This window comes from Poecilia latipinna, unplaced genomic scaffold (assembly GCF_001443285.1).
Source record: "Poecilia latipinna isolate Pla-1442-1.1 unplaced genomic scaffold, P_latipinna-1.0 Scaffold817, whole genome shotgun sequence".
Lineage (NCBI taxonomy): Eukaryota > Metazoa > Chordata > Actinopteri > Cyprinodontiformes > Poeciliidae > Poecilia > Poecilia latipinna.
The window spans coordinates 199,897-213,156 of record NW_015113433.1 but is presented as its reverse complement, the minus strand read 5'-3'; the positions used below and the strand labels follow the sequence as shown (position 1 = coordinate 213,156).

The 13,260-nt window shown below is 35.4% G+C and overlaps 1 protein-coding gene across 1 annotated transcript in view; it reads right to left on the bottom strand.

Moving 5' to 3' along the window:
• Positions 1 to 13,260, bottom strand: part of pth2ra (parathyroid hormone 2 receptor a) — a 56,276-nt gene that overhangs the window by 15,114 nt on the left and 27,902 nt on the right. Inside the window, exons 8-10 of the mRNA XM_015047261.1 lie at positions 7,764 to 7,848; positions 4,878 to 4,944; positions 1,613 to 1,707 (exon numbers count right to left, since the gene is read on the bottom strand). Coding sequence (XP_014902747.1) covers positions 1,613 to 1,707; positions 4,878 to 4,944; positions 7,764 to 7,848 — 247 coding nt within the window. The remainder of the gene's footprint in view (positions 1 to 1,612; positions 1,708 to 4,877; positions 4,945 to 7,763; positions 7,849 to 13,260) is intronic.

Genomic DNA, 13,260 nt, shown 5'->3' with positions numbered 1-13,260 from the left:
ACATAGTCAACAACATCGGTAGCTTACAGGCTACTTGTTAAGCTTAAGGTACTGTATTGATATTAGCTGGTCATCTTTTAGCTAACATTACCTGCATCCAACAGCTTTACTCAACTCAGTCGGTTAGTTTGGAGGGAAAACTGTGAAAAGTTCTTTGTGTTTTTCTGGTTTGCTGCCATGATCCTAACACACCTGCGTAGCTCTGCACAGCAGCAGCAGGTCTCCTTCACTGAGCGTCGTAGTGCTCATGTTGCGTTGAAAGGCGGCTCGGAAAAACAGGTTACGACACGTTAACAACCGATTCAACAGTTTTAACTGCTGATAAAAGTGACAGAGGACACAGATATGGGAAATGCAGAAGCCCCTACTGTATCAAATTGACATAGGAATAACAGAGTTGGCCATTGTAAGGTAAAAATCGAGCGCATACAGCGTTCATGTTTTTTTTTTTTTTTTCATCCAGACGGCTTCCCGCGCACCCCCTGCAATGGCACGGCGCCCCCCTAGGGTGCGCGCACCACAATTTGGGAATCTCTGGTCTAAACTCATTGCTAGTGTCTGTATTTTCAGTAGGTCAGAGACATTTTTTAAATAGGATAAAAGTCACTGCCTATTTTTGCAAATAGTAAGAGGGAAGACATTCAGCAAAGGTCCCAAGGTCCAAAACAAACTACCCCAGAGAGCTGAATGAAGGATTAAAGGCCTCATGCATTTATGGTGATGTAAGATGATTTCCACTGAAACATCACACACCACCTTTGTCAGCTTATTTACATCCGTTTAGTTCCGTTCACCCAAAACAACTGCTCTCATTCACATGTTCAATTGCACTGAACAGGTGAGCTAGAAATCTTGACTAAACTTATTAACTGCTGCAAATGTGATGCAAAACGTAACTTTTTGTTTTTTTAAATCACATCTACTGGCAAAATCACTCGTTTAAAAAAAGACTGTCTCTTTCCAGGAGAAAAATCTTGGACAGAATGTACCAAGTTTGTCTCTGTCGACGTGGAGACTCCAGCAACAACAAAATTGGGCTGCAAAAACTGAATAAGTTTCCATGTTTGGGGCAAATTTCATCAGTATAAAGTGATTATAGAAAAGCTTAACAGAGAGGAATGCATAATCAATAAAGGGTCTGTCACAAAGAAACACTCAGGTTAGAAATGTTGCTGCTCTTTTCTGCACCGAGTGCCAACAGTTTTCTCTTTAAGAAAAAGCAAACTATATCTTTCATTTACTCAAAGATGCAGATCATTTCAAAAAGTATCATTTTAGTTAAAAATGCAGAGTGTCACTCACATTCATTCAGAAGACTAGGTATTAGGAACTAAAAGCCTTGATTGGAATATCCCTAGCATTAAGAGTTAGTTTCAAGAATCACAAAATTATTTTGTTCACCTTATATTTAAAAAAACAAAATGAAAAAAACAAACAAAAAAAAAACATAACAGTGACATCTTCTGATACCTCTTAGGAATTTTTTTTTTTTTTTTGAAAAAATCACATTTCCCTTTCTAGAAGTACTTTTGTGTAAGTGCATACAGCGAATGTACAGATATACAACACAATGCAAGTTTTATAAGCTAATTTTTGTCAATTTACTACAAACCTGTACTGCTTCCTGGTGTCGTATCTCCCTGCGTTTGTCTCTCGAATCTTGGTGGCCAGCACTCGCACAATGTTCACAAACAAAATAAAGTTGAGCTGAAAAGGGAGAAGAAAAAATAGAAAACGTTTTGAATTGTGACGTAAATGTTAGGGACACAAACTAAGAAATAAGAGTGATTAGATTTTCTTTTTTTTTTTTTTAGAAAAAATGTTCTAAAGATGTGATTATGTAAATCAAATGGAGGTCAAACAAATCTCCTCCTCTGTGAAGATTATACACCAGAATAAAAGTTTTACTGACATTCTACTTAATGCGGTGCAAGGAGCTGTACCTCTAATAAACCCTTGTCATTTTAAAGGCTGCTAATCATACGGACGGACGAAGTGCAATTTCTACTCAGTTACTGCTCATTACCATCAGCATTATTTTAAGATCAATGAAACTGAAATAAAAGAATAAAAATGCTAATTAATTCTTTCGCTTTGTACAGACAAATGTGAATAACATAACTTGACAAAGAATATAAAGCTTCACTTTACCTTTAAGTTTGGGCCTCCAGTGACTAATCAGAACCATTTTTTTTCCCCCCAATGTAGAATTATTATAATACAACAAATGACAAAGAAATAGTTCTCATTTCAAAATGAAGTTGGCATCACCTGACAACCTTTAAGTTTTTTTTTTATTATTGGTTAGCTCAAGTCTCCATCAACTGATGTAAATGATAAGCATAGAAGAAAAAGCTCCAGTTCAACCTCTAGCATAGGAATATTGTTTCAGCTTGTATAATATGTTGAAAATATAAGTCACACAATATGAATTTATTGCACAGCCACAAAACATGCATGAAGTAGTTGTATTGGTTTCTAGGATTACAATTTGTTAAAAATCTGTCCAAAAATGAACGATTGATCTCTTCTGATCAGAAAATGTCTTCAAAGGACAGATTTGAGTTATCCTGCTGAAACGAAAACCTTTGACTCTACCTCTGATGGTTAAACGATAAATCCATGTGGCAAAGAGGAATGTGTTGGAGGCAAGAAATTTCCTAGATACATTTGTTTGTTCTTCAACAACATAAACACTATATAGATAGCCATACTAATCCAGTCAATGGCCCAGTCACAGCTTCCTAATTAGAATAACCTACATTGAGGTTTTCCTTTTGAAGCTTTGTGCCAGGCTAATTAACCATATGTGCTGAGAGAATTGAATTCAAAGTAGTTATTTAACTTTCATCTTTATAGACATTTTGTAAGTATTATCATAGAATAGAGCCAAATACTCTTTTTGGCAGCTTGCAGGCTCAGCTGTCGGTCACCAGCTCAAAACGTTTGTTAATAAAAAAAAAGAGTGGCAGTTCAGTCCCCAGCTGTTTCACATGTTCAAGTGTCCTTGGGCAAGACACTAAACCTCAAAGATAATGTGCAAATACAGTCGACACACAAAGAAGGGATGAAAGCGCGTGTGTGTGTGAATGGATTAATGGTAAACTGTATAAAATGTGCTATATAAGAGCAGTTGGTTTATCAGAGAGACACATCCATGCTGTGGCAAATTTGCAATCCCCAAAGAATTCAGCATGTAGGTTTCGGAACTGTGGGAGGAAACGGGAGCACCGAGAGAAAATAGATTCAAGCACGAGGGACAAAATGCACCACTTGGAATAAAAACAAGTCACTTGTTTGAAGCAAAAATCTGCTTTTCTGTGATCGTGCTTATAGCTACACCACAATGTTATTAATGGCCCTTTCACCCAGTGTCATACACTTTGGTGGTTTATAATAAGACATTTCCTGTGTCAATGAGCAAAGATTACTGGAGCAGATTTCTAATGATTATAGTGAGATGTAGTCCATTTCCAGGATGTCCGCTTTCTTAACGAGTCTTCAGGGTGAAAAAAATCAGTTAAATGAAGCAGGATATGCTAATAAAAAGCAGCAACTGATTAGAATCAACAGGAGATTTTTACAGTTGCAAATTGATGGAAACTTAATTATACAAGGATGTATAAAGTGGCCTTGACAGTAGGATAATGCATGAGGAAACATTCTTTATAATCTCTTACACACCCTTTATATGTATATCAACATTTATTGGAAATTAAAAAAAAAAGGAAAAAAAGAAAAAAGTAAGTTTGGAAAAAATTCTCAAAATGACAGAAAAGGCAGTCTGAGCCAATCTTTCTAATTACCAATTTTCCCAAATTTCTTTGCTGCATAATTAAACTCTTGTTGTCTTTTTAGAAAAACCACAGATTATAAATTTGTTCAACAAACTCTACAGAGACAGCTCGTCTTAGGCTTAATTATTTCATAACCACAAATGTAGCTCAGACTTTTAAGTACTGGACATTATTTAGGTTATGCAATCATCAGATATTTCAGAAAAATGCTTCTTTAGATATGTGGACTATGGATGCTGACATTAGAGTCGGGGACGTCTGTGCTTCCATAGCATATTTTGCATTTAGTTTTGTTTTAGGCTTGAATATCTTCAGTGACACACTAACTCCTTTTAACACAACTTGCAAACAACAATAGTCTTTTCCAGAGTCCCATCACATTGTTTTCTGAAACAAAACAAAATAGTCCACTGATGTTATTAGCAAGTGTCAAATGTGCATCAGATTTATAGGTGTACCAGAAACACAATTAAAAGGTTCCAGTTCTGGACATTTGTATGCAAAAAAAAATAAAATAAATAATTACGCTTAAAATTTAGAACGTGTTAATTACTGAAAAGTTTAGTACCAGAATTGTGGGAGAAAAAATTATTTAAAACCTCAAACATTTATTAATAAGAGAAAATTAGGACAGAAATGTTGTATTTTCTCAAGGGACTTCAGGGAGAACCTGTGGATGAGGGCAAAATGACAAACTTGAGATGGACTCCTTCGATTTCTTGAAGCGCTTCAAGAATTGTCATCTATAAAATAATCAAGTTGCAATTATAAGAGATCATCTTTGTCAAGTTCTACAATACTGACCTTCACTTTAAATGCCACTTTAAACTTTGAAGGGCAACAAAAAGGTCACATGTTACCATTTTAGGGAGTGTCAGTGACTGGTTTGGCTTCTGTGAGGATATATGAGTGAATGGTTGAATTTTTTTTCTGATCAGAGAAATCAATATTTCAAATTTTAACCTTTGTGGAATGTATGTTGCAGGCTAACAAATCTATCTTCTCTCCTTTTTTTCTTCCCCTTTACATACAAAACTGACAAACATATGCCTTTTAAAAATGAATGCTGTTCACACTTACCCCAATTGCTGTCAAGATGGGAACCTGGTAAATCCATTTGATGTTACCAGCACTCAACTCCCAGCACCTGATGATGAAATAAAAAGAAAACAATTAAGCTGTGAAATAACTTTGACGTAAAGGTTAAAATTATATTTTGTTTTGGTTACATACTATGAAAAAGTTAATTATCTATCAGATAAGTGCACCAGATATAAATCCACTGGACCTGACAATACAGTGTCTGCAACACATATTGACATGAATGACAAAGATGTGTAAATACCCTTATAATCAGTTCCTCTTTTATATCAGCAGCATTATTTCACACAGACAAATTTAGAAACATGCAACCTTTCGATTTATTCAGCAGGGAGAGAAAATGTTTAATCAGATTCATCCCTCAAAATTTCATCCATCCATCCAAACCCACTTTTCTTTGCAGGGACCCAAGGAAGCTGGTGCTCATCTCCAGCAGTCTTTGGGCGAGAGACATGGATCACCCAAGGTAGGCTGACATTACACCGCAGGGCAATGCAGAGAGACGCAGGGCAAACAAACATACTCTCTCACTCCCAGGGGCAATTTAGACAGACCAGCTAAAGCAACACTTTTCTTAACTGCAATTTGTATTTATACTCAAGTTTCACACTTTTGATTTTTCTGGGAAATCTTTAAACTATTTTATAAATCCATGCCTTTTTTCATTACCGAGGGTAAATATGCGACATTGGAGAGATGTTAGGCTATAAAATATATTTTGCGATTATGCACAGGAAAGAATGTCTGGTTGTTTGGGGACATGCCAAACCTTCTCTATCCAATAAATTCAATGCAAACATGCTGAGTTAACTGAAACAAAACAATCTGGTCTGTTGTGAGTAAAAAGACTAAAAACATGTTGAGATATGAATTTTTGGCCACAAACGTTTCAGTTTGGTCTGCTGTAAAGCAAAAGGCACAAATGTGAAAAGCACTTCATGCCGACTAATTAGTACAGCAGAGGATCTCTGATTTAGAGGGCTTTTTTCTTTTTCAACTGCATACAGATAAGAGTACATTGCATAATCAACTGTTTAAAATCTCAAGAAATTATAGACAAACATTTGGTGGCGTTAGCTCAAAGAAAAATCAACAGAAAAAAATATGGTTCAACGGACTAAATCAATCTTTTTCCAGGAGATATATCTGTCCTCAGACCTAAGTCTTATAGAAAACCTTCACAGAGAACCGAAGAGAAGCAATCAAGTACAGGGCAGGATTATCTAAAGCAGGAATGCCCAAATCCAGTTCTCTAGAGCTACTATCACACAACATTTAAATGCAACCCTGTAGCGACTCACCTGGTCCTCTCATTGGCATTCAGCTCTGCCAATGAGCTACTAATCAGACCTACTAATCAGCCATTCATTTGATCCAGGTGTGCTGGAGAAGGGACACTTCAAAAAGTTGTAGCATAGTAGTTCCTGGACAGTAGATGGTGGTAATGCACATCAATATGTCACTTGCCAACCACCATAAAAGAAGAAGAAGAAGAAAAAAAAATTGTTCCTGAAGATTGGACTTGAAATGAATGGTCAATATCTTTCCATATCGGAGGTTGCATTAACCAAATATTGACTGTCTTTACCTAGTTTTTGAAAACAGTGAGGGAAAAATCAAAAGGCCATCTGCCATTTTGACTGAGTACAATTCACACCCCTGACCACTAGGGGCAGATGCACAGACATTTTCAACTTCATGCACAGAATACAGGTTACTAAAATCAAAAGAATAATTTACATGAGAGCATCTGAGCACCTTCTCAGACCTGGACACCATGGTCAATGCTTTCCACTATTTGGGAGGTTTAGACCAACATCACAGTCCCCATAAAAAGTCATCTGTTGGAGGCAAAACACTCATGACAACTGCCTCTGCAGACACTTGGTTGCGCACAAGGAGATGCACCATTGAGGCCCATAATGACCAGGAGGAAGTTATGAGATTGTGCATTCATGCTACACAAGGTGAATTGTTCATATTTTATTTACAGCGACCACAGTCCCACATTAACATTTTTATTAATGTGGGAAATAAAGTTACATTCATCTGATTGATGTGCGATGGTACAATGGTTTTCCTCTTCAGTTTATTTGGGTTAATTATTAATCAAAATCAATAAAAGTTAAAAATGACACACTGGCTTTCATGATAAATTAAATGTTGAATTTTTCTGAACTTTGTGTGAGTGTATGTGTTAACGCAATAAAAGATTTATTTTCAATGAAAGACTTCTTGCAGATCTTTACCAGTGAGTGTCAGCAAGCAGGTGGGTAGCGCTTTGTAGTGAATTGGTTCCGTATATCAGATCCAAACTCAACTTTTCAGTATTTTCTTTTTCCTTTCTAAAGTATTTCCTTTCTTTTTGACAGAAATTTCTCTCAGATTCTTGATTTTTTGTGTGTGTGTTTTCATTTCAATGAAGAGAAAAGGAACGGTCTTTGAAAAGCACTCACATTGCCAAGGCAGAATAATTTCTCCCCGTAAATAACAGTAGAAAGGATGTTCTTTTCATCAACTGCTCAAAACATTTGATGGGAGAAGTACTAAGATTTAACTTTATCTTTCCACAGCAATTATTTCCAGTGCCTCCACCTGTTGCATTGTGTGTCTACTTTTGTTCATAACGGTGTTGCATATTAAATTAAGCGAGTATAATTGGATTTCACGGGTGACTCAAATGTCACATGAATTAGACTGTAATTGTGCTGTCGCCTTTTGTCTCTTTCATGCTTGCTAATAGGTGGGTTGTCTTGTTGCATTGATTACAATTAATTGTTCAGTCTTTTCTCTTTTCATTTTGACAAAGACAAAAATATGCAAATAATGACAAAATAAATACTCGTGCAATTTGTGTATGTGCACCTTGCGTCTGCCAGCGTTGCCCTGACGATCGCCCAGATTGCGACAAACACAGCAGGAACACCTGAAAGTACAAAACAAGATGTGACTCAGTGGATTTATTTTTTTTACTCGATGCAACTCCCAGCTCAGATTTCACACTGCATTTCCTTCATGTCACAAGAAAACAGATACAAAGTGTACTAGAGTGCTCCGGAGACAGTAAGGCTGTATATATAATCCCACATAATGATGGTATGCTGACATATAATTATTACACACTCAGCCAACGTGACAAACATACTTCCTATGCAGCAGCTCTGATGCAAGTCACATTTCAGCAGAAACAGCAATTTCCACACTTTTACTACCCATCAAAGCACATGGATGCTCCAGGATCTCATGTATATTATGTCTGTAAAGAAGTTCCCATGCTTCATAGTTGTATGTTATATAAAGTCACCAGGTGTAGTCACTTCTTTGCTGTAAAATAAACAACTCACAGCTTAAACAGGCATAACTTCCCAACTAAATTCACAAAGGCAACATTTTTTGTTTAAGATTTGAACCATAATTCTTTGTATAACTAAGACTTATTGTTTATTTCACCAACAGTTTATTCTCGTGCTCCACACAGATGGAAATGTCTGGTTACAAACTCATTTTAGGACAGATTTTACAATCTTGACTTTAATTTTCAAGGGCCTCCAACAAAGCTCCGTCCTAAATAATTACTAAAGCCAGATACTTCAACTCAAGCACTGACATGATTAAGCCAAATTTTGCTCATAGTTCCAAGGATCAGATATAAAAAAAAATAGGGGAAAGCTGAACTTTAACCATGTAATGAGCTTCCTTTCTTTTTATATTATCTTGGACTTTAAACAATCTATCTTTTTTGGATGATTTTTAATATTCATGCGATTATTTATAATTATTTCCATCATTTGATACACTCTTTGTCTTTTTAAAATGTCTAATTTGAATAACCTTTAAGCTTACACTCTCCTTCTGAAGCGCTACGGGATTTTTATCAGTGATTTTATCAGTATTTAGTGACTAAACCCTGAACCAAAATCAAAACATACACTCACAAGGTCACAGTCTTGACCTTGTTTGTGAAGTCTTAGTTTATTTCATTGTTATTCATGCTTTCTTTTCTTCTACACTAGTATATTTTCTGTCCGTGTATATCCGTTTTACTATTTTTATAAGGCAATCTGTTGTCTCTTTCCTCATTTTTTGGAACACTTCAATTTAATTTCAGATGGGCTTATGTTGTACAAAATATTTTTTCTGAAGGACCAAAACAGCTTTTTTCCTTTTTGTTTCAAAAGTTCCAAGTGACAAAATGAGGTCATGAATATTGAGACCTGTCCTGCAGAGCTGGATGAGTGATTTCATCTTTAGTTCAAGATGTTTTTGTATCACAAACCTGACTCACTATGTGCATGTGTCTCTCACTCTGTTATGCTGGGACTCTAAGGTTTCCAGATCAGAGATCGAGACTGTGAATGCACCACCTCTTAACCAATCAATGCTTGGAAAAACAGTGTTAAGAACAATAGTGCTTTCAGATCTCTCTTATTTCCTCTTCTTCTGAGGATTAAATGTTTTTTTGTTTTTTTTTACAAGTGTACAGATGTCATTGACAGCTTCACCTGGTTTTAGTAAATTATATAATCTTTTAAAAATAAAACCTGTCTTTCAAAGATGTAATTTATTTTTAAAAATGGGAAAATCAGTGGTTTTTCTTGCGCTGCAACTATTTTCACTCTCTTGCTGGTGATTTCAAAGACTAAGGTATTAATCAATAATGCATATACACGTTCATGCACACAGTCACATGTGATGGATCAATAGGTATGAGGGTTCAATGTCTTCCTCCAGTACAATTTAGCATGAAGTGGAGAGGTCTATTGTCAGATCCCTGCTCCTCCCCGCTGCTGATTACAGATGTTGGAGACGAGTCAGAATCAGCAGGATTGAGCTTTAGGAAATCTGAATCTGACCAGATAACTGTAATTACTGCAGCTCTACTTTCGGCCTTTGAAATTGAACCAATCATCAGATTTTCCTTTAGAAAATGGGGGAAAAAAAATTGTACCTAATTGGGTGGATGATGAGATAAAGCTGGAAAGTGTTATCAGCTTTACACACGAAGAAACCATCACAAAATGATCACCAAAGAAAAAAAACAAATGTGAAATAGGATGATACAGAAGTTGGTGCTAAAAGCTACATACATCTGCTGCTTTGTTGTTAACTATATTATCAGATTGCTCATGTAGATTTGATAATACATTTAAAGCACGCTTAACATAGTTGATTTTTGGATGAACTTCAAACAAATTAGGAAATAAATCACACTAAACTGAATTTAGGGTTTACGGGACTGTCTACAAACTTATAGATGCAGTTGTTCCAGAAATTATTTAAATTATTCTAAAAACAAAAAGAAGTCTGAGGTAAAGTGTGGTCAGTTACCATAAATTTAGGCTATAAAGCAAAATGTAACATATCTATTCACTTACACTGTCATCACTAATGCTGTCTATTCAGCGGAAACTTCTTTAGCCGTGTAATCAAAAGTCCAAACAGCAGAAGTGATACGAATCTCTGAAGCAAATCCTCCTCCATCATCTTGAAACCCATCTAAACGTTAACACCGTTTTTAAATTAAACTTTAATGGACTGACAAGTGCTTCCCCCATTTGTCAGCATCTATTCTGTTAGCTCCAGACATCTGAATTAAATGCTTTATTTTATCCATCACTCCAGCTAGAGAAATTAGGTCAGAAGGGCTTACTAGCACTGTGAACAGAAGCAAATGGAGAGGCACGATTATGATCTTATCGATCTGTGTATAAGTGTTTCTGAAGTTTTTAAGTGTCACTGACTATTCAATAGAAACTTGTAGGCGTTCTTAAATTTTCTTTTGCACGTAGAAACTATTGAGGTCCAAAAGCACATGAAAGCAAAGAACCACTGTTGATTTTTTTAGAGTAGATTTTTATGCTGGCAGGGAAATCTTTCACACATTTTCCTAATAAAATATCTTCCTTTGGTTAGAATATGCTGTGCCTGAAGCTCCTTTCATCATGTCAGCAAAACTGCTCAAGCTATGTGCTGGAAAAAACACACACACACACACACACAATGTCTTTGCCATAGGCTTCCACTGAGAAAACAGCTGGAAGTGTCATTTTCTTTAAAGAAATGTATTCCGGCCTATAAGTGAGGCACATACATATGAGAATAAGAAGCAATTCAAAGGCACTTCTGGGAGAGTGGGTTGTTGTAAGACTATTGGTGTCATGCAGCAGTGTTTTTAGAAAGTGTCATCTGAAGTGGTGCTGATGAGAAAGGCAGGTACAGCTCTAGAGGAAGGTGGATGATGACATTAATAAGTTTTAGTTAACAAAACTGCAGGGCTGCTGAGGCAAAAACAACCAGACTGATAACAAAGATAACTCTATAATTAACTCAGAGCAAAACTCTAGAAGAGAAAATCCAAGATATGTGTAAATATGCATAGAAAAGTAAGAATAGGCTCTCACTAAATGGTGAAATTATTAAATTGAGCTGTTGTAAATCATATGTAATTTGTATCAGTCTTATTAGTTGAAAATATATTATTACCTAATGGCATGCTTCATAGAAAGGAATCTGAAGCATTCCTTTCTCATTCATTATAAAAATGAATGAATGAGAATGAAATCATTAAAAGGGATCTAATATGAAAAATTCACATTTTGTTGAATTTGTTGAATTTTATGCTTCCATTTTGGTCTTGACTGCTCCTAAAAACAACTCAAAAACTAAAAAAGAAAAAAACTAAAAAAAAAACAACATTTTTTTAACATTAAATTAATTTTTGTTTTCATGTGGAAAAAATACCCATTTCAAAAATGTAATGTCACAAATCAGCAGGCGCTGCCCCTCCCCTAGTAACCTCAGTTTAGCCAGCCCGTTACCTAGCAACCCAGCAAAACCCAGCTAGTTACCTAGCAACCAAATCAGAACTCCTGCTACCTTTGGTCAACTGGTTTTAGTTCTGAATGCACAATAACTCATTCTCTAACTCATTCAAAACAGAATATAAAATGAATGTTCAGAGGATTTTCAGCTGATTGAAAAATTTTATTTTTGTCTATTTTGGGTCTCTCTTTCCATTCATGTTATAGAATGGAATACCTGATTGTAATGTTTTACTTTGGTCCATTATCAGATCGTGGTGTCGCCTTTCTCTGGACACACTTTGGATAGGATCAGAGTCCCGATCAATTCAGTTGATTCCCTCATAATCTAAATATCTTTAACAACCTTTACAGTGAAAGAGAGGCTAATTTGGCTGCTGCAGCTTCCTTTGACCACACTGTTTAAATTTTACAATATTTAAAGCAAAGTGCTATTTTAAAGCAAGAGGAAAAGCTTTTTGTATGTTTTTTTTTATTTCCAAATCATCCTGTTTATTACAAAGTTCCCATACAGCTGCTCATGTTGCTTGTTTCTATTTTTATTTATTCTCTCTGATAATATTGTGACTTGTTGAGGATTTGTGATCTTTATTGTCAAAAATTTTATTTTGACAACATACATTTATGACTACCTTTAAGTCCTCAATATCAGTCTGCTTATGATCCATTTGTAAAGCCTTGTTTAACAAATTAAAATCTTAACAACCACCATAATACCAAGGATCAGAGAGCAGAGTTTTAGGCAACTTCTTTCTTCTGCTATTTTCTTAGTCATGACTGTAGTAATCATATAATACAAGTTGAAGCTAACAGAAAAAAAAGAGAACAAAGAAAAAAACAACTAAATTGAGAAATCTATGATAATGAAGAAACAAAGCTGAAACCAGATGAAATAAAACATTAAACTACTAATGAGATAAAATGTGCAAATATTTAACTGGCCCACACATCATTTCGGAAGCTATTAAATGTTATTTTGAGTTCTAAATTACTTTCAAATAACTTGAATGGATCAAAATATTTGACAATGTTGATTGTGCAAATGGGATGCAATCAGTCAGTGTGCACCAAAACAAATTTGAACTGACAACAAGAACAAAACATAAAAGGCAACAATTTAATATAAAATTGTCTATCTTAATGCACGCCTCTTGCTTATTTCCAGAATTTAAAAAACATTGGCTCAGACAGGCCATGTTAAAATGAGTTGTTAAAGCCTAACTCAGTTTCCCAATCCTCATTTTCTCTACTGAACTTTTTCCATTCCATTATAGAGAAATCCAACAGCTTAGATAATGTCAGAGCAGAAAGCTCTGTAAGATATTAGCAGGCTATTCGGGTCCCCTGGCACAAATGTACCATCAGAGCCTTCTTCTACTTTGATTTTGATCATCTAAAATGTGCTGTTCCTTCTCATATCTTCAGTAAGAGTCATTTTTATCTCATTAAGACACAACTTGAACTAACTTTAAGTTGCTCTGTTTCATGAGGAAGACCTAAAAACATCTTCTTTAACAATATATATATATATATATATATAT